Source organism: Ylistrum balloti, unplaced genomic scaffold, assembly GCF_031769215.1.
Source record: "Ylistrum balloti isolate Yb309-2 unplaced genomic scaffold, AGI_CSIRO_Ybal_v1 Utg370768, whole genome shotgun sequence".
Taxonomy (NCBI): Eukaryota; Metazoa; Mollusca; class Bivalvia; order Pectinida; family Pectinidae; genus Ylistrum; species Ylistrum balloti.
Window position 1 is genome coordinate 60,912 of NW_026782450.1, and position 20,847 is coordinate 81,758.

General features: G+C 36.0%; 2 protein-coding genes across 2 annotated transcripts in view; both read left to right on the forward strand.

Moving 5' to 3' along the window:
- LOC132558196 (inverted formin-2-like) overlaps window positions 1-20,847 on the forward strand; it is a 37,176-nt gene that overhangs the window by 13,333 nt on the left and 2,996 nt on the right. Inside the window, exons 7-12 of the mRNA XM_060222727.1 lie at window positions 118-281; window positions 628-678; window positions 1,718-1,882; window positions 19,147-19,404; window positions 19,663-19,844; window positions 20,596-20,716. Coding sequence (XP_060078710.1) covers window positions 118-281; window positions 628-678; window positions 1,718-1,882; window positions 19,147-19,404; window positions 19,663-19,844; window positions 20,596-20,716 — 941 coding nt within the window. The remainder of the gene's footprint in view (window positions 1-117; window positions 282-627; window positions 679-1,717; window positions 1,883-19,146; window positions 19,405-19,662; window positions 19,845-20,595; window positions 20,717-20,847) is intronic.
- Window positions 10,769-14,722, forward strand: LOC132558195 (uncharacterized). The gene is made up of 4 exons (XM_060222725.1): window positions 10,769-11,376; window positions 12,059-12,166; window positions 13,045-13,116; window positions 14,462-14,722. Exons 1-4 carry the CDS (start codon window positions 10,809-10,811, stop codon window positions 14,683-14,685), a joined length of 972 nt encoding a protein of 323 aa, XP_060078708.1. The 5' UTR covers window positions 10,769-10,808; the 3' UTR covers window positions 14,686-14,722.

The window sequence follows — 20,847 nt, forward strand, 5'->3', positions numbered from 1 at the left end:
TGATAACGTTCTTTCCGTTTCTAGATAGCAACCTACTAATAACTTTCTGCCATTAACAAAAATAATTTCTTAGTTTAAGATTTTCTGATATTAATTAGAACTTGCTTTTGTGACTAGATGACAGTGTATGGGGCGATGTCAACAAAATGGCTGACGATATACCGGTTGAGTATAAGAAGTTAGAAGAGATGTTTGCTCAAAAATCCTTACCTACAGTATCTGAACTCCGACCAGACTCCGGAAAATCTCCGTTGGCTCGTAGACATTCCGGCGCAGCAGAGGTACACTTACCTTTTGTACAATGAAATACATGTTTAATTATTAATCAGGATAACAAACGATCAGATATTTATCAATATAAGTTTGATTACCGCTAACTCTCTGTGGTATAGTTCGTTGACCTATTCAACTTAAAAGGTGAAAAATGAGGAGCCTTGTGGCGAAGTAAAACACCAGCTACTCTTTCAACATGTACTCCTGCACATATGCATACAAAACGATCTGACATGCGAATATACAGCCAAGAAAGATATAGAGAATATTCTCTGTAATGGCGGCATACAAGATCCCCGTGTTTTAGTTCATAGTGTATGAAAATTGGCATCTCAAAGAAATTTTGTTTTGAAGGATGATACAGGGACTGTGAATGAGGATAGTCCTGGAGGTAACACGAAGAAGGTAGTACATGTCGAGTATGAATCTCTTCACAGCAGTTTTCCTTTTTTCCTGTAGATAAAGCTGCCCATTTCAGCTATGACTGGTGCATTATTTGACCATAATACCGTTACCATTTCTACATTAATTTATTATACAGTTGAACCTCGTTATCTCGAACTCGTATAACTCAAAGCATCCTTTTCAATCGATTAATTTCATCGGTTCTTGTCTAACTGCACACAAAACATTTGAGTTCGCTTAAATTTAACACTCGGTTTTCTCGAAGTTTTCCCATGGTTCCACCGAGTTCGAGATACAGATGTCCGACTGTATGTGCAATGTCTGTATGACGCTTCATTTTCTGTGTTAATGCTACACGTGATATGATGATGTATACACTGCCTGCCATGTTTTTTCCAATCACAGTTGTCAACGTTGACCACCGTTTAAAAGTGTGTTCAAAGGGATGGTTATGCATGTAAACCATACGACAAGAAGAGCATACCTTCTCAGCAATATTACGAAATCTTTTTGAGTTCTGCTCCACATCCTTTACTGTCCATCGTCCATTAGTTTACACAGACATCAACAGGCTTAGCTGTTAGATTGACGCCCTGGCTCCTTTTGCTATCCACATCTTTCGGTCTGTCCTTACCGCCATTATCTGTCCTTGTACCCTGGCTCCTCTTGCTAGTCTATCCACATCGTTCGGCCTGTTCTTACCGCAATTATCTGTCCTTTAGAACTCCCTATGCACTGTTTCTGTGATGCACTCAAAGCTTCCCATGCTCCTTTTTGATTCTTGTATTTCCTTTTCTAAAATACTATTAAAAATTCCGGATGGATACGGCTAGGTCTAAAATTAGTTGAGTATCATACATAAAACAGTCAAGACTTGATATCTATGTTCCATTAATGTTAACGTCTATTGAACTTGAATAAAAAGTATTACCTATCGCTATGCAACAGATCACAAGTCTACGTTAACATTTACGCATTTGTTTCATCACAAAAAAAAAATTAAATTAAATATTGCTGTCTCTGTGATTGTGATTTGCAGATCGCCCTCCTTGACCCAAAGAAGAGTATGAACGTTAACATATTTCTGAAGCAGTTCAGGAAGCCGACAGAGGTTGTTGTAGAGCTCATCAAGATGGGCGACAGCCGATCTTTCGGTGTAGAGAAACTAAAAAGCCTTCAAAAGATCCTGCCTGGTCACGACGAGGTAGGTGTGTGTGTGTGTGTGTGTGTGTGTGCGTTTGTGCTGCTAACATGCCGAGGTAACTCATTGAACTACACACCCACGTACCGAGGTAAGGGAAACTACCGAGGTACTTTTCTCCATTACCTCGGTAGGTATACCTCGCCAACTACTTCGGGAGTTCGTCTTGAACACGCTCGCTAAATTTCGTGACTACCTCCCTACAACGGTGAAATGTTTGTGCGCGTGTGACGGTTACATGGGATCAACTTTTTCTTTTCAAACACACACGACACCGAACACCACACACTACGTTCGGAATGCGCGCGCAATCGCGCACGCGATTCGGAAGTCGTCGGAACTTATCCCGACATTGTACGGAAAAGGCGCCAGCACGAGGTGACGGTCCTCAGAAGTGTCCAGCGAGGTAAGATTTGGGTTTTGGGTTTATGCAGGTTATGGAGGCAAAGAAAACTGCAGGTTATATTGTTACACGACATTATAAGAATTACGATCAATGTATTTGCTACTGCCTGTTTCACTCACTGGATTTTAATAACACGTTCAGGGCTGATACCCAGGAATTCTTCGTTGACGTATTTTCTACAAAGCATCTGTTGAAATTAGCAGAATTTATTGCACGTTTAAACATAGAGGCACGGTTGGTGAATATTGTGCATGATATGCCATTACATAGCCAGACTTGTGGTATGTATTGACGGCCATTTATATATATAATTAGATATTCAAGTTGAAGCAAATGTGATCGACGGGTGTCACTTACACTTAAAAGTCAACTCGTCTATGTTTCAGGTAGGCCCAAAATGAATGACAACAACTTTAATGTCAGCATTTTAAGCAAGTTTGTGTATGTTTCAAAAATTACAGCAAATGGGCAACCCAAAATTTGAATATAGATATAGTGACAATAAAACCTTAATATAATAGGCCTAGTGAGTATTTAGCTTCATCAGCACTGTGGTTGTGTCTTGTATGTGTCACTTGCTACAGGTGACTGGTCATTGGAAACTCAACTCAGCAACTAAAATTCCACTGACTATTATGGGAAACGTTTTAGTGGATAGGTTAACGTTGGCAGTGATTTTTTGGGGTACATTTGGGGCCGAATAAATGCCCCTCCCCCTAGAGAAATCTTGTTACATTTTATCAATTTCATGTTCATATTTTCCCAATCAGAAAATATAAAAAAATGTCCCTGTTCAATTTGAAGAAATTTTGATTAAAAAACCAAGGAAAATGGCCCTATAAACATCTTATTCATTTGAAGCTAACTACATAAGTGTAAAACAAATATCTGTTCATGGTATTTTTCCATTTCAAAAGAAAGAACATGTTTTCCCAAATGCCAGAAAATACCACTGTATTTTCCCAATTAAAAAGGTACAGGCCCATGTATAAAAAGGGTAAGAAAATCACTGGTTGGTGAGTATTTTACTAGTGTAACAGGAAAGAGAATAGTGTGCCTCAACCAGGAGTCGAACCCTCAATCTCCAGGTTACTTGTCACAGTAGTCAGACGCTCTACCACTGAGCTAAAGGGAAGTTCCCCCTAGCTCAAAGCTAGAAGGCGACCTAAGGAACGAGGAAAGGAGCCATCAGAGATTTTTTTTATTTACACATACATGGGTGGCTAGTAATATGTTGTTGAGCAGTTATTTGATTGAAATACATCACAAAATACTCGCCAACCTGTCCACGAACACCTATGATGGTCCGGCTAGTAACCTGGAGATCTCCAGGTTACTTGTCACTATCATTTGAGCTAAAGGGAAGGCTCAAAGCTGACCTAAGGAACCAGAGATTTTTTTTATTTACACATACATGGGTGGCTAGTAATATGTTGTTGATGATTGAAATACATCACAAAATACTCGCCAACCTGAGAAAGTAACCTGGACAATGGTAATACAAACATTAATAACTCAAGCCCCGACAACTAATGAATTGGTCAGCTCCAACCACTATCAAAATCCTAGACCTACTGTTATTGTCACTATGTATATGTACTGTAATAGGAAAGAGAATAGTGTGCCTCCACCAGGAGTCGAACACTCAATCTCCAGGTTACCAGTCGGACGCTCTACCACTGAGCTAAGGGAAATCTCCCCTAGCCCGAAGCTAGAAGGCGACCTAAATCCTATGTACAATTAAACCCTGCCACACTACTCCCCCCTTTTAAATGTGTTTGCCCTCAAACACCACAATCCAGGTCTAGCTCCCTATCATTTCAGGGAGGGTGTCCGACACCATTTGTAACAGGAAAGAGAAAAGTGTGCCTCCACCAGGAGTCAAACCCTTGATCTCCAGGTTACTAGTCTGACGCTCTACCACTGAGCTAAAGGGAAATTCCCCCTAGCTCAAAGCTAGAAGGCAACCTAAATCCTATATATATGTAAAATTAAAACTGAAAAAAAAATTAATCAATTAAATCTATTTCATTCACTAAAAGTAGGACTTAAAGTACATGTACATGCCTAGGCAAGCCTGGAATGCAGTGTTAAATGTTGAAAAAGCTAATTAATGTCAGTTTCTAGCTTCTTATAATTTCATGTCGCCATTGGCATTTCCTGGCTACGATCACACATACAAGAACCACTTATATGTAAAGGTCAGTTGTCTCTAAGGATGTTTAACTTTGAGGAACAAACATCATATTATAAGGCTAAGAATACTTTTTTTTTTTTTGACAGATTGATGCGCTTTTTATTTCATTGATTTTGTTTGCATTTTGTTTGACCATGGATGACAACATTCCTTTTGGTTTTATTGGTTTTCTTTCTGATTTTGAGTACTCCCAACTTTGTTCCTTTTGTTCTGACTTTGAGTTTGATGTCTTGGAAGTATTTCTTTGTGGTTTCAACTTTTTGATATTTTACGGTGCAGCTGGATTTTACGCCGCAATTTACTTTTGTTCTTTTCGTAATTTTAATGTGTTTGCTTATGAATTGGCATGATGGTTAAAGCATTGCAATGGTTTACTTTAAAGGTAAGATTAATCATATCAGGCACAGTAGTGAAATTAATAGTACTACCACAATTAGATAGTTGCTGAAGTATTATTTTACATTAAGGCTAAAGCTATTTATGATCAATAGAGATGAGGATTCCTCTCCAAATAGCTACGTGGGAACCAAACAGGTTACAACAAAGCATTTTACCACCTAATGTCAGCAAGTTTCATTAAAAGGTTTGGGTGCTGTTATTCCTAAGCTTGCTCTGGCTCTATTATTTTTATACCACATTACAAGAAAAGGATCATTTTAAAATGTTTTGGTGTCTAGGTCTCTATCAATGATGATTCACTCAAATTTCATCTCTATGTGCAAATGTATGAATGCATTTGTTCAGCTCAACAATTTCGGAAATTATAAATCTCTTGTTTTTCATTTAGATGGGGAGGAAAAGGAGAAAGACAAATCTCAAAAAGAAAAAGCAGAATGGTAAGTGCTTTTCTACATGTACGCTTGGTTTATAAATCACAGGTCCGCTGTATAGAACCCCCTGAAGAAAATGGGACCTAAATTAAAATACTTGTATTGTTTGTTTGACTCTGACCGACCATCCCAAAAATAAACTGCCAACTGGAAAAAAATTATTGGGTTTCTGCATGAGTACATATATATGTACCAGGAATGTTAAATGGTATTGTATCACCATTTTAAACAAGTTTTGTTTAAAAATGAAATTATAAAATTATTTGTAGTAGCTACTCATAAATAATTACTTTTACATGATGAACTTTTCATACTTCATCCAAATGAAATATTTTTACTACCTTGGCTATATCAACCAAAGTAACAAGTTGCTGCAAGGTTGCATCTGTCAGAACCAAACAAAGATTATATTAAGGATTGCCTGACTGCAGATCTTTGCATATTTTAATAAAGCTAGCTGTTTTCTTTATGCCAAAGCACTCCTATTACTTAGATGTTATTTATGAATTCAATAACAAAATATTGATAATTAAAATAGTCAGATACAATAGTGTAAGAAGAAATTTGGATGTCATGTAATTGAAAACACGATAGAGTCTGTAATTGAAAACACGATAGAGTCTGGTGACATTTTTATTACAGATTTGCATGAGCCTAATGGTAATCTGGGTGGAATACTGATTAAGATAGATGGAGGCATCTGGTGGCCAGGGTATGTGGTTGATGGTTGCGGAACATTTCTTAATGAGGAAGAGGAGGTTAGGTAAGTTATAAATACTAAGTAAAGTGTTTATCATATTAATAATTATTGGGCCAATACATAATTATGTATGCTTCAGAGGTAACCCAACCATTTTGAGATTTTCAGTCTGACCCCAACATTTGTACTGCCATTTTCAAATGAAATCAAATGCACATGTGTTGTCAATAACACCGGACAAACCTGGCAGAGTAAACTATGTAAACAATCCAAATCTAAGACAGAAAAAACAAAAACAATTAATTTTGCAGAAGGGAATACCTGCCTATTGAAGAGGGTCATTAGAACCACCCTATCGACACCCGACCTTAGACCTAATTATTGCACAATAGTTTTCATTTTGCTTCTTTGTATTTTTTGCTTTTAACTGGAATTTTATACTGTATTTATAATCTATTTCATTATTCTTTTGCCTTGTAGCATTCCATTGACATGCAGTAATTGGTGTCCCATTCCACCATCTGCTGATGATACCAGAATTAAGAAGTCTCTAGGTAAATGAAACATACATTGTTGTTATGCATTGCATCATCATATTACAGGTAAAGGTACTGTATTATATAAATTAGGGCTGCTACAAGTAAAATGTTCTACTTTAACAAAAATTGTTAATATTTGTTTGCTATTCCATTATTTTGTCATTTCACATGACACATCTCTATCCACTGTGAGACGGTATCTTGGAGCAGAAACATTCCTCTTTTTTTATCGACTTTAAATGTGTGGTCATTGAGTCAATGGTGACTGCAGATATATATCTTAGTGACTGACAATTTATCAACGGCAAATACTGAATTTAATATTATGGAAGTAATTCTTTGAAAGAATTATATAATGCAATAATTGCAGTCCAACAGCTAATTTCAAACAATGCTGATCATCCTGGAAACAGAGCTGTAATGAAAATTTGCCAATTCATACAGGTGAACCAAAATTGATTATGCTATAGTTTTGTTCCCTGTCATAAATATAATACAGTATATAAATTGATTACATCTACTTCACTTTACTGTAACTTCAAAGCCTACCGATGGGGCTAGAGATAAATTAAGCAGACATTGTAGTGACTGTTTTCTGGATTAATTGCAATAAGGACTGCTAATCTACTGTTTAAGGATAATCCATTATTCTTAGCTGCCCTAAATATCATTTTCATGCTTTCAAGGAAGGAAGATGACTTAAGTTGGTAGACATGTTTACTACATGTGACCTAGTTTTACAGCAAAGTTTAAGTCTAAAAATAACAGATTTGGATATGGCTGCCGGTGGCCATCTTGAATTGCCACTTGTATTATATGTGCAAATGGCATCTAACAATTAAGAGTAAGAATTATTTATCATGAAACATTAAATGATATACATACATGTATTTCAAGCCACATTGAGGAGGTCACCAGTCTATTTCAGGCAAATTAGAGTATTTCTAATTCAATTTGAATTTTACAATGTACAGTAACATCAAACATCATAAAATATAAAAAGCTAGTTATTAGTTTTCTATGTTGTAATATATTGTTTAGTTAAATGTTGATTATGAAGGACCTCAACCAAATAGGTCAAAGCAGCTGAAATGTTTTATAATACATCTTAACCTTACAGGAAAACTGTCTGCAGAACACAAGAAGTCATATAAGCTGGACCTTATGAAGCTTCAAGGAAAAGGTAGGAATTTTTCCCCATGTACATTATGCATACTCCCTGTTCATGTTAGGAATCACAGAGTTTGTTGGGTTTAATTCCTCTTTGGCAAACTTTGAGCCCCCCCCCCCCCCCCCCCCCCCCCCCCCTTGAACTGATAAAGACATGTTTTTATTGCCGTGTTTTTAAAAGATAAATTTCATTGCACCCGTCCTTGATCAATTGGTTCATTTTCTAATTGGGGTCAATTATCAATTTATATCTGAAATGCCAATGATTTGAACTTCCATGTTGCGTCCCCAAATTCTAAGCCATAGGCGACTGTTGAATACCCGATCAAATGTGAAAAGGTTTGGGGTCACCTGCCCAACCACATGGATTTTCTGTGGGGCCTTTGGTTTCCTCCCACATTAAGACTCCTGCACGCTATCATCCGGGCCAAGAGTGATTAATGTTAGTTAAGATATCTTGTTTCCTACTTGTTGTAAAATAAATAATATTTATAGTTAACAACTAATTAAAAGGCTTTGATTGCCTAAAATAATTATATCTCGACAACAAAATCAGAAGCTGGGAAGAAGCAGATAAGTTTGATGTACGATTAGTGGTAGTATAAATTGGTTGAAATTACATTAATTAATGGTCAGAATTGATTGTTTGTAAATCAACATCAGTTTTGCTCATATTCTTAACAAATTTGAAAATGATGCAAAAATGTTGCAAAAAACACATTCCATGTATTAATGGTTCTAACTATTACTAACGATGATTTTTATGCCACAAAACTCTCATTTATATTTATCACACTTACATTCATAATTACACAAATAGCTGTTATATTGTTCTAAGATAAAGTACTGCCTATGCCAGCTATATATTACTTAAGAGACACTAATTTGATATTAAACTTAAAAATTGTACAAATATAAGATCAGGACCTTGTTACAAATACAGGGTCATCAGACATGCAGTCTTCAGACATGGGCCAATCATCAGACATGCAGTCTTCAAAGATGGGCCAATCATCACACATGCAGTCACCAGACATGGGCCAATCATCAGACATGCAGTCTTCAGACATGGGCCAATCATCACACATCCAGCCTTCAGACATGGGCCAATCATCACACATCCAGCCTTCAGTCAGCCTTCCGTCAGTCAGACAGCCTTCAGGCATGCAGTCACCAGACATGGGCCAATCATTAGACATGCAGTCCTCAGACATGGACCAATCATCAGACATTCAGTCTTTAGACATGGGCCAATCATTAGACATACAGTCCTCAGACATGGGCCAATCATCAGACATGCAGTCTTCAGACATGGGCCAATCATCACACATCCAGCCTTCAGACATAGGCCAATCATCACACATCCAGCCTTCAGTCAGCCTTCAGTCAGTCAGACAGCCTTCAGAAATGCAGTCTTCAGACATGGGCCAATCATCACTCATCCAATTATTAGACATGGGCCAATCATCACTCATCCAATCATCAGACATGGACCAATCATCACTCATCCAATCATCAGACATGGGCCAATCATCACTCATCCAATCATCAGACATGGACCAATCATCACTGGACCAATCATCACTCATCCAATCATCAGACATGGACCAATCATCAGCCAGATGCCAGCCTTCAGCCAGCCTTCAGTCAGTCAGGCAGCCTTCAGACATGGGTCAGCCTTCGGGCATTCAGCAATCAGTCATGGCGAAGGCTTCAGTCAGCCAGCTCTTAGACATAGATCAGCTTTCAGATATAGACCAACTTTCAGACATGTACCAGCCTTCAGACATGGAATTTAACGATTGGGAAGATTTTGATGCTGATCCAGATTTTGTGCCAAAATCAGATTTGGAGGATGATTCAGAGGATGAAAAAATGTCAGAAATATTTCCAGAATTAATGTGGGATAACACTGAGGTTGAAAGATTGTCTGATTCGAAATGCAGTGTATTACAAGTGCAAATATCTAAAAATCAGGATGGTGTTCGGTTTTGGGATAAGAAGCATTTCTGTTTATATTGCCATGAAGGTTATACAAACATTACAAAACACTATTTAGGCCCCCACAAGAATGAAATGGAAGTCCAACGAATTTTATCCCATCCATTAAAGTCTGAGGGAAGAAGGCTAGGCTTATTGAAACTTCGAAATAGTGGGGACTATCATCACAACACTGATGTTTTGAAAAGTGGAAGTGGAATATTTGTAACGTGGACAAGGAATGAAGATAACACACTTTCACCACATGACTATTTGCCATGTGAGGATTGTCTTGGTTTTTTTCTTAAATCAAACCTATGGAGACATAGAAAAGTGTGTCCACTTCGAAAGGATGCCACACACATACCAAGACTGAGGTCAGAAGCTAACCTTTTGCTACCTGCTGCTGCAGATGTGTGTGAAGCCATGCAGAAAGAGGTCATTGGCCGTATGAAAGCTGATGAAATTACACAAGTTGTCCGCAATGATGCCACCATAATTCGGCTAGGGGAGAAACTTTTCCAAAAGCATGGACACCTGCCTCATCTGTTTGTGTATGTAAGTCAGAAAATGAGGGAGTTGGGTCGGTTCTTAATCAGTGCACGGAAAGAGGATCCAGCAATAAACTCTCTTGCTGATGTTCTTTTGCCAGAAAAGTTTGCTACTGTTGTGAGATCAACTAAAAACCTTTGTGGCTACAGTTGTGATGACAACAAATACGCCAATCCATCGCTTGCTTTAAAGATTGGACATCTCTTAAAAAAATGTGCTATGATCCAGAAAGCGAATGCTTTGATGACAGAAGACACATCATTGGGATCCAAATCTGATGCTTTTCTGTCGTTGTGTGAAATGGAATGGACAGATTCTGTGTCAGGTATGGCCCTTCAGACCCTGAGCACAGCAAAGATGAATAAAGGACAGCTTTTGCCATTGACAGAGGACATCAAAAAAGTTCAGGATTACCTGAAAGAAAAAACTAGTGACCTGACAGAAAACCTGAAAATCAGCTTCTCCAAAGACACCTGGAATACTTTGAACCAAGTAACTTTGGCCCGTCTTGTTTTATTCAACAGGAGAAGAGGGGGTGAGGCAGAAAGGATCACCATGAAAGATTACCGCGAAAGACAGAAATCAGGGAGTTGTCTAAAAGACATTGAAGAATCATTAAGTCCAATGGAAAAAGTCCTTTGTTCTACCTTCGAAAGAGTAGAAATCCGTGGAAAAAGGGGACGTATTGTCCCAGTTTTGTTAACTGCTACCCTACAGAAAAGCATAGAGTGTCTTATGAAATACAGAGATGCAGCTGGTGTTCATCCGGATAACAAGTATGTTTTCCCAAGGTCTTCATTTGACTCGCTGAATCCAATCAGAAGTGCAGACAGCCTGAGACGTTTTGGTAGGGAAGCCAAACTGTCGGTACCTGAAAACCTTACTAGCACCCAGCTTCGAAAGCATGTTGCAACAGTAAGTCAGGTTTTGAACCTAACAAAAAATGACTTGGAAAATATTGCTGGATTTATGGGGCATGACATTGAAATCCATAGGTCATTCTACAGGTTACCACAGGAAACTTTGCAGGTTGCAAGAATGGGAAGGTTACTAACAGCATTTGACAGTGGAGATGTGGCCAGGTACAGTGGGAAATCAATCGAAGAAATTCCAGTTGATGAGGGTATGTACATAATTATATTGATTTATTACAACTCTGCAGGACTGAAACTTGTGTTGATGATTGATTATAATCAATGTCTAATCGAAAAGGCAACCCATTCCAGACGATCAGTTAAATGAGATGGGCGTTTTCAAAACCAGAAGTGCAAGTCTAGTAATCTGAAACAACAATCATTTCGGTGTTTTTTTTGTTGTATTCACATAATGACACTTACTTCTGTGTCCATGAAATGTCATTTGAATTGGGAATCTGTTTCTCATCAATACCTTTCTAGTTTTTGCACACTTTTTAGCTCGCAGAGATAGAGCCTGCAGAATTATCTTTGAATTTTTGGGGTAAAAACATATATTTTTGTACATGAGAGGTTAAAGTTTTTTGGTAATCCACCAGATGAAGTAGGGCCAGCATATTTCTAGTGTTTTATACACGTAGTCATGTACCTATAAAATTGTCACTAAATATATTTACCTTTGGTATACATGTATGGGAGAGAAAGGCAAACTCATCTACATATCCTAATTAAAAGACTTAATTGTCAATAATTGGCAATGTTCCTCAGATAATTTTTCTTGCATGAATTGATCTTTCTTATTGTAAAGGGTTGTAGGATTTGGAATATAATTGTTTAACCATGTAACTCTCATCATTGTCTTTATATGTGTTAGCTTAATCTATATTATAGACTTGGAGCTTGATGATCAACCTGAAGGTGGTGATGAACTTCCAATTGATAACGAAAATGATCAGTCTGAACCTAGTAATGATGACATGGAAAACGTTTCGCCTGATGGTAAGGAGTTTGTGGAAATTATATAAATAGTGATTTCGTAGTATTTTTTGTTGAATACATTTGTCAACTATTATTAGGTCAGTTATCTGATGTCCTGCTGCCTTCATGCTTCGTCCATAGTGGTTGCATACATTAGACATTTCACATAATTGGAACTCCTTCCAAAGAGGCTGTTTTTCAATGACCACAAGCTCTTAATTTCTTCAAAAATCCTTTAGTAGTTCCAGAATTGCTAGTACTAAAAACTCCAATTAGTAGATTTAAAGATATATAGTGCTTTATCAGAATTGTGAGTTTCGGTCCTGGTATGTCCCTTGTTGCCCCCTGGGGAGGGAGTACTGTGAATGTTAGTGAAGCATTTTAATAGTATCGCCTCTTACATAGTTAGAACTTTCGTCAATAAAATATCTTCTCCATGCATGTGAAATGGAACTCAAATACATTGCTTTTGAATTCATATTATTGATGAAATGTTTTTGAAATATGAGCAACAGTGCTGATATTAACATTTGCACCTTATGCCTTAATGGTTACATACTGTATCCACAGTACTCCATGCAGTCTCATTGCAATTAGCTTGTAACTTTTATCCATTATGGAGGTACAACATCTCTAATTTAAATACTGACCTTCCTGTTGCTAGGGGGTAACAATTTCAGTAAAACAAGTTTCTGAGTTTATAACTACCAAGAACACGATTGCATACAAATGTTTTCCCAGACACTTCATTTCAAAAATATTCATTTACACATTACATTTTTAATTACCGCATCCCTGATAAATCTGCAGTGATTTATAGACATTCTTTGTAATAAAAAGAACAACATTTGTGTATGTGTAGCAATATATAGAAATTGCTCTATTGTTATATATTCCAGTGACACCTAATCCCAATCCCCAGCAGAACCACACTGTTAGAGTAGCGAGACCATGTCATTCCAATAGAAAAGGTACTGTATATGGAGTAGAAACAGATGGAGTCTTTGCTGTATTCGTGTTCTATTAGCTTCCCTCCTTTTTTATGGTCTTTTTGTTTATGAAAATACACTATCGAAAAAGATTTAAGGCCTGTTACATAGTAAATACTGGATATAAAGTTTTAAATAATTGTTGATTGTATAATTCCTAAATATGTTTGTAAACAACTTTTTTTATGTCTTAAGTGTTCCTCTGTCATGGTTATTTTGTCTTTTTAAAATTACCAAATCAACCACCCTTTTCATCAAAAACTGAAACATGGGTAAGTCATCTGTTTCCAAAAATGAAATCACAGCCACCTTATTAGATTGACTGTCAAAACAAAGAAAGTGTCAACACATTTTCATAATAAAAATTTAGCTAAAATGTACCTCAAATCATTGCAGATCTCATATGAATATTGTTTGTGAGATTTAAGCAATATCATAAATAAAATCTCCAGCTTGACAAAGGCCACCAATCTAGAGATCTCTAGCTTGCTATGAGCAAGGCATGTCATACTATTTCATTACCATTATAGCATACTGTATTCGACCCAATAGAAGTTTTCTAAAACTCCATAATATGATTTGATAGCCATTTGTCAAACAAAAATTAAAAAACAAAAACATTGTGACATCATAATAATGTCTGTGTTGTTTTATTTGCAATTCCCCAAACAGTTAATTTTGATGTAATCAATTATATCATTTTTTATTAAAGCATTAAACCTCTTATATGAAGTCAAAATAATACTAGTATAAGCAATTTTGTAAACTTATTCCTGTATGTCCATTTCATGCTTCATTCTTTAACATTTGATCAAACTTTATACATTTATACAAAGGTCATATATGAGTATACATACTTAAGATTCTGTGGTGATTCAGGGTTTTAAAGTCAAGGTCACTGTTACTATATATAAAGAAAGTGATAACTAATTCTGTTGTTTCAAACTACATGTAAACACTTCTAAAAGTAAATTCTTCGACAGAATTTGATAAAACTTTATGGGAAGGTCAAGTATGAACATTTTTAAAATATTGTTATAATTCATGGTCCCAAGGTCAAGCTAAGGCTACAGGTTACTGTTGCTATATTTAGAACAAAATCATGAAATAATGCATCCTGTCCACATTCAGTGTAAACATGGCATCAGGGGATTTATGTCTTCCAGAATTTAATTTTTTTTTTGGGGGGGGGGGATGTCAAGAACAAAGCGATATTAAAGTGACTAATAATTTACCCTTAAGTCTTGTCTAAAATTGTTTTAGTTCAAGTGAAGTTACCTATGACATAGTGTCTATGACATCTTGAATTTGTACTTGTCATTTTCAGGCCAAGTGAAGCTAAACGTGACTCAACAGCAGTGCCTAAAGCTGATTTTTCATGGAAATGTCCACCTTCGCAAGGAACTCAAAAGGAAAGAATGTGAAGAAGCTATTGCAGCACATAGCTGCCTTAAGGGGTTGGAATGGAAGAAAATAAAAAACACCATTCATAATTGGATAACAAGCAAAAAAATCAAAACCAAAAAAATGTTGAAACAACAGGAAAGGTAGGTCGCTATGTGGGCCCACAAAAGTTTAGAAGTTTTGAACAACTATCAAAGTATGTAATCACATTTTAGTCATTTCATTGAAATGATTTTATTTTTTTTGTACTTTGGTAAGTGTTATAATTCTTGTTATCATTGCGTCCATCAGTATGTTCATCAGCATTTTCGCCAAAGATTCTTTTCCTGTTTGATTCTTCTACACATACTTGTAGCTTCTACAGTATGAAGATTGGTAAATGCCCTAGGTGGCAATATCTTTTTTAATAACACTTTTATTGGATGAAAGAGGACCTGAGAAACAAGTACATTTTTCTTTAGCCTATTGCAAAGGTATTGCATCTGAATAAAGTATAGAAGTTGATTCGAATTAAACACCTGAGTGAGGGGAGGGGTGAGCAAACAAGGTGATACAAGTTTACATTGATGATGTAATGAGAGAAAGAGGTTATTATAGAAGCAATTAATTCAAGGGTCCTTCCCCAGGGTTGATGTTTTGTAATAGCCCTTATGAAGTATGTAGTTTCCGCATCTATGATACATGAGCCCTATCGGAACTACCTTGTCTGTCTGTCCATTTATATTTGGTTTGCATAGATTATTTAAAAGTGCACATGGTAATAGCCTATGGTTTGTAGATGTGCAGTAATCGTTTAATTTTTTCTTGGTAATCCAAAATGGTCACCAGGGCCTCACTTCCAATGTGGAACATTTTGGAATATAATTACTGTTCTAGTAAACCAATTCTGATTACACTTAAAAGTGATAAGAGTGATTCATAGGGCAATGGATTTAAATTGTAATTCAATTAGTTTAATGAAGGCTTCTAGTTGGTCAAAATCTACTTATTTTTTATGTAGATCAAATTTGCTTTGTAGAACTTATGACTTATGTCTAACATAGTCATAACAGTTTGGTTGCCATGTTAGCAAAAATGGAAGCCTCTTTCTAATTGGTCAATTTACACACCTGTATTTCTGAATTTAGAGTTGCAATTGGCTGGGGGCCTTTTTTTGATGAAGTACATCAGTTTTCTAGTTTTATTTTGTATGATTATATACAGTAAATCAGGTTGGCAATAAAGTCTGATATTTTTCAGAAATAACTGTATAATTCTTGATAATGGCATTTGGTGTGGGTAACTTGCCAAAGGAGGTGCCCATATTAGGTATAATTTTTTACCATAATTTTGTTATGCAGAAAATTCTGTTTCTCTTCAATTGCTACTTTATATGTGGTTTTGCAACTGAATCAGATACAGAATATTACATGAATATATTCAAAATAGCTATATGATAAAATAAAGATTGCTCTCCAAGTGGCCAAGCGTTAGATCAAAACTTTCTAGCACAACATGGCATTTTACTATCTTATGTTTAGGAATTTTATTGAAAAATTCTGGGAGCCTCCTTATTAAGAATGATGCAATGTTTTACAGACAATTTTATCTATGTTCATGTATCTCTTTTTATTTTATTTTTTTCTATCTGAAAATAAATGTTAACTCAAGTGAGTCAAGAAATTGCAATGTTTGTGACCTTATGGTCAAATTCTGTTTTTTTTCTGTTGTCTTACTCATAATGTTTTCTCAATTTTGTAGTTGTGTTTTTCTCTATGAATATAACTTGTAGTTGTTAAACATAAATAAAAATTACTCGATAGTTTACATCCGCTTCTAATTTTCAATATTTTTGTAAAACAATCCTGAAATGGATCCATGGTAATTGGGTCATTTTAAACAGAATAAATAGCAACACAAATCACACTTTTTGCATGAAAGGTTTTTCATGAATATTGCAATAACATATAATTATTATCATATTTCCTGTTTTATTATTCTGTACTTGGTTTGTTCCAATGCTGTTATGTAAAGATGAGTAAATGTGTGTGCAGAACTACTAATTTAATGGTGGTGAATATTCCTAAACTGTTTCCTGTATTTTTACATACACACCATGATTTGGTTTAGTTGCTTTGCAGGTTCCAAACTTCATTATTGTCATGATTTTTTTGTTTTTATCAATAAAAACTTTACATCATGTCTTCTTAATTTTCTTTTTCATATTGACAGTAATTTTATATGGGGTCTATTCTTATTACTGAGTCACATTTGGAACTTCTGGTTGCAGTCAATTAATTTTGATTGGTAAAATTGTAATATATTCCTGGTGTTCCAGTCACCTCTTGTTTCCTGGAAAAAGTGATTAAGGGTCAAACATGATTTCACAAAAACACATTTAATCTCATGATTTGGTTCATTACACAGTAATTTGAAGTAATGAAATAATAGATGACCAAGTGTGAATATATTGCTGTCGGCATAGGTTTGTGTCTGCATGCTTTTTTTAATGTCATCTGACCTGATTGCTCTTCTAGAGTTCCACCGGTGGGATTCTGCTCGGACTTGTCAGAAATGCTGAGACGGTCCTGACAAAGTGTTGATGTTTATATAAGGGGTCTGTACGAAATTTGAAATATACACTCAAGTCTGTCAAAAGTGAAAATACCTCGGGAATATACACTCATGTCTGTCAAAAGTGTTAATACCTCGGTAATATACACTCATGTCTGTCAAAAGTGTAAATACCTCGGGAATATACACTCATGTCTGTCAAAAATGTAAATACCTCGGTAATATACACTTATGTCTGTCAAAAGTGTTAATACTGTACCTCGGGAATATACACTCACGTTTGTCAAAAGTGTAAATACCTCGGGAATATACACTCACGTTTGTCAAAAGTGTTAATACCTCGGTAATATACACTCATGTCTGTCAAAAGTGTTAATACTGTACCTCGGTAATATACGCTCGTGTCTGTCAAAAGTGTTAATACCTCGGTAATATACACTCATGTCTGTCAAAAGTGTTAATACCTCGGTAATATACACTCATGTCTGTCAAAAGTGTTAATACCTCGGTAATATACACTTATGTCTGTCAAGTGTTAATACCTCGGTAATATACACTCATGTCTGTCAAAAGTGTTAATACCTCGGTAATATACGCTCGTGTCTGTCAAAAGTGTTAATACCTCGGGAATGTACGCTCGTGTCTGTCAAAAGTGTTAATACCTCGGTAATATACATTCAAGTCTGTCAAGTGTTAATACCTCGGTAATATACACTCATGTCTGTCAAAAGTGTTAATACCTCGGTAATATACACTCAAGTCTGTCAAGTGTTAATACCTCGGTAATATACACTCAAGTCTGTCAAAAGTGTTAATACCTCGGTAATATACACTCATGTCTGTCAAGTGTTAATACCTCGGTAATATACACTCAAGTCTGTCAAGTGTTAATACCTCGGTAATATACATTCAAGTCTGTCAAATGTGTTATCAGATCTTGATATTAATTAAAAGTCCTAGATATCTTTGATTACCTCAGTACTCCATATACTATATATAGCAGAAAGCTTTCATATATTTAAAAAAAAAAAGGTAACACATTGAATTTTGCAAAATAACGGCCATTGTATCTTTATAGTTATGGCAGGGTTCCCTCACTTATTTGATGTCAGAATTCAAGGCCTTTTCAAGGCTTTTCCAAGGTCATAAAGAGAAATTCAAGGTAATCTACAATCCAAGGTTTTGGAATATATAACATTGCATGCAGCTTCTTACTGTTCTGCAAAGATGTACTATGTTGTAGTCAGATTCAACAAATAAATACATGTATTACTTATATTTGGTTAATCCAAATGAGTCATGTTGGCTCTTTTACACCAGGCTAGTATATCCTTTGTTTGATTATTGTTGGTGCAAATAATTTTCATCAACTGAATCAAATAATCAAAACTATAAATTATGAAATTCAGGCTTTTTTCTTCTTTTTTTTTATGATATTTCACAAAGTTTTCCCAACCAGGAAATTTGTTTTCTATTTTCCTGGCTTTTTCAAGTTTTCAAGGTTGTGTGGGAACCCTTTTATGGATCAAATTCCATCAATAAGTCTAGTTTAAATATTGTGTTGGTTTTTACCATTATTTTTCATTAATAGAACCTGGCGACTTTAACTATAATTTGCAATTATGAGCTATATTTTTATCCCTACCTCGGCGAGATAGATGAGTTTTGTTACGGAGTGTTAATATATTCTATATCTACCAATACCTCTGTAGTATTGTAGACTGTTGTAAATACCTCTATAACAGTGCGTAGTGTTGATGACTTTTATGACGTACTGGATTCTCTTTTTATCGTATTGAAATGATTTTTACCAATCACAAAGCATAGCCTTCGATGCCGTGTGGCACAGTGGGTGATTTAAGTAACGGAAAGTAATGACCTCGCTATGTAAGTGTAAATGTATGTACCTCTTCATGTTTGTCGCACGGGTATGTGTGTGTGTGTGTGTGTGTGTGTGAATAAATGAATTAAACCAAATTATCTCTTACACATGCCACATCAAGTAAAAATCAAGATGAGTTCCTTAATTTATCTGATTAAAATCGTATCTTTCAGGTTGAGATGCTTCAAAATTTTGACGGAGATTACAAACGTCTTGGTGAAGCAGAAAAGTTCTTTTCCCATCTTATCAAGCTGGCATCCTACAAGGTACGAGTAGAAGGGATGATACTGAAGGGAGACTTTAACGCCCAGTTAGGATCCATTCGTCCGAACGTCACCACACTGAATACAGCCTGTAGACGACTGTTCGACAATGCGTCTCTTAAAACAGTGCTCCGATACGTCCTGCACGCCGGAAACTTTATAAACAAAGTATGTGACTTCGAATAAACTTTTTGCATTTTTCAGAATTTTTGTGATGATAATTTACAGTACTTTTGAGTTGTATACTTACTAGTTTTGGATAGCCATGTATATACAAACTTCTAAATTTAGTTTCAACGACAACAATTCTTCGAAATATGTATGTCAGGTCCCTTTATCGATCGATCCAAATTAATGTTCAACATTTTGCTGGCATGTAAATTGAAAAAATAAAATGACTGACTGATTCACATTTCTATGTTAAAGGGGAGTGGTTCTGGAAATGCGCTCGGGTTCAGAATCAGTTCCCTCAATAAGGTCGCTTCCACGAAGTCTAACATGGGGCGAGTAACACTGCTCCACCTAGTGGTGGAGGAGATGGAAGCCAAGGATGAACACGCACTTGCTTTCGTCGACGATCTACTGGACGTTTTACAGAAGGCAGCGAGGTAAGCTTTCTTGTCAGAATACATGTACCATCTCGTGTGATTTAAACGGTGTACAGTTGTTAAGCAATTGATTTTGGCGCGAGCTTTTGCCTAGACTCAACCAACAGATTCATTTGTTTTGGCACACCAAATATCGAATATTTTCTGTAACTGCCAAGTCTTAGAAGGAGAAACAGCTATATGATGCAGTTTAAATCATTGTTTGACTCTACTGTATCTGTCTAAATTTGTATGAAAATGTGCCATTCACATTTGTGTCCATTGTGCAATCTTACTACTGTCATGATATAATCTAATGTATTGATATGGTCCCTTGCTACCTTTTACGGTGTATCAAATGTACATGTACATTTATATGGTCATACTAGTACCGTTACAGAGCATTTACTAACTTATTGTTCTGTTAATACCTTCTTCACTTTGATATTATTCCTAAATATTGTAAAGTAAGTAATTTCAGCCTATAAAATAAGTACAGTCGAACTTTGTTAACTCGAAGGGATCATGAGAAAATTTCGAATTATCCGAGTATTCGAATAAACCGAGTTCGTAAGTTTGGATCAAAGTGCTTCGAGTTAAACAAGGTATTAAAGTTTTCTGAGTTCGAGGTAACAAAGTTCGACGGTGAAGGGAAGTGTTTCTGGATATGCAGTATTCCATTGATTGGCCTAGTTTGATACATTTTGTTTATCCGTCAGATTTTTTTGTTTACATAACATATTAACACTGATGCTTCTGTACACAATGACAGGTTTACACTAGAGAGTACAGTAAACGAGTTCTCACAGCTGAAGAAGAGTGTACAAGACTTACAGAAACAGATGGACCATGTTGAAGATGATGTAAAGTCACAGTTCTCCGAATTCCTTGAGGTACATAACAACACTATCTTTCGTCAATCGTTCAAACTCTCATTCAGATCCTGATTTCAGTCAGACAATATCTCCTAATATTTTGTACTATCCCCGTATATTTACTTTAATGAGTAGCTCTTGGTGATGCC

Bases quoted from the DNA above. Each gene is read 5' to 3' on its own strand.
- LOC132558195 (XM_060222725.1), top strand. From the start codon at position 10,809: ATGAAAGATTACCGCGAAAGACAGAAATCAGGGAGTTGTCTAAAAGAC. The intron at 11,377-12,058 runs GTATGTACATAA...TCTATATTATAG, and splicing joins AGAAATTCCAGTTGATGAGG to ACTTGGAGCTTGATGATCAA. The intron at 13,117-14,461 runs GTACTGTATATG...TGTCATTTTCAG, and splicing joins ATGTCATTCCAATAGAAAAG to GCCAAGTGAAGCTAAACGTG.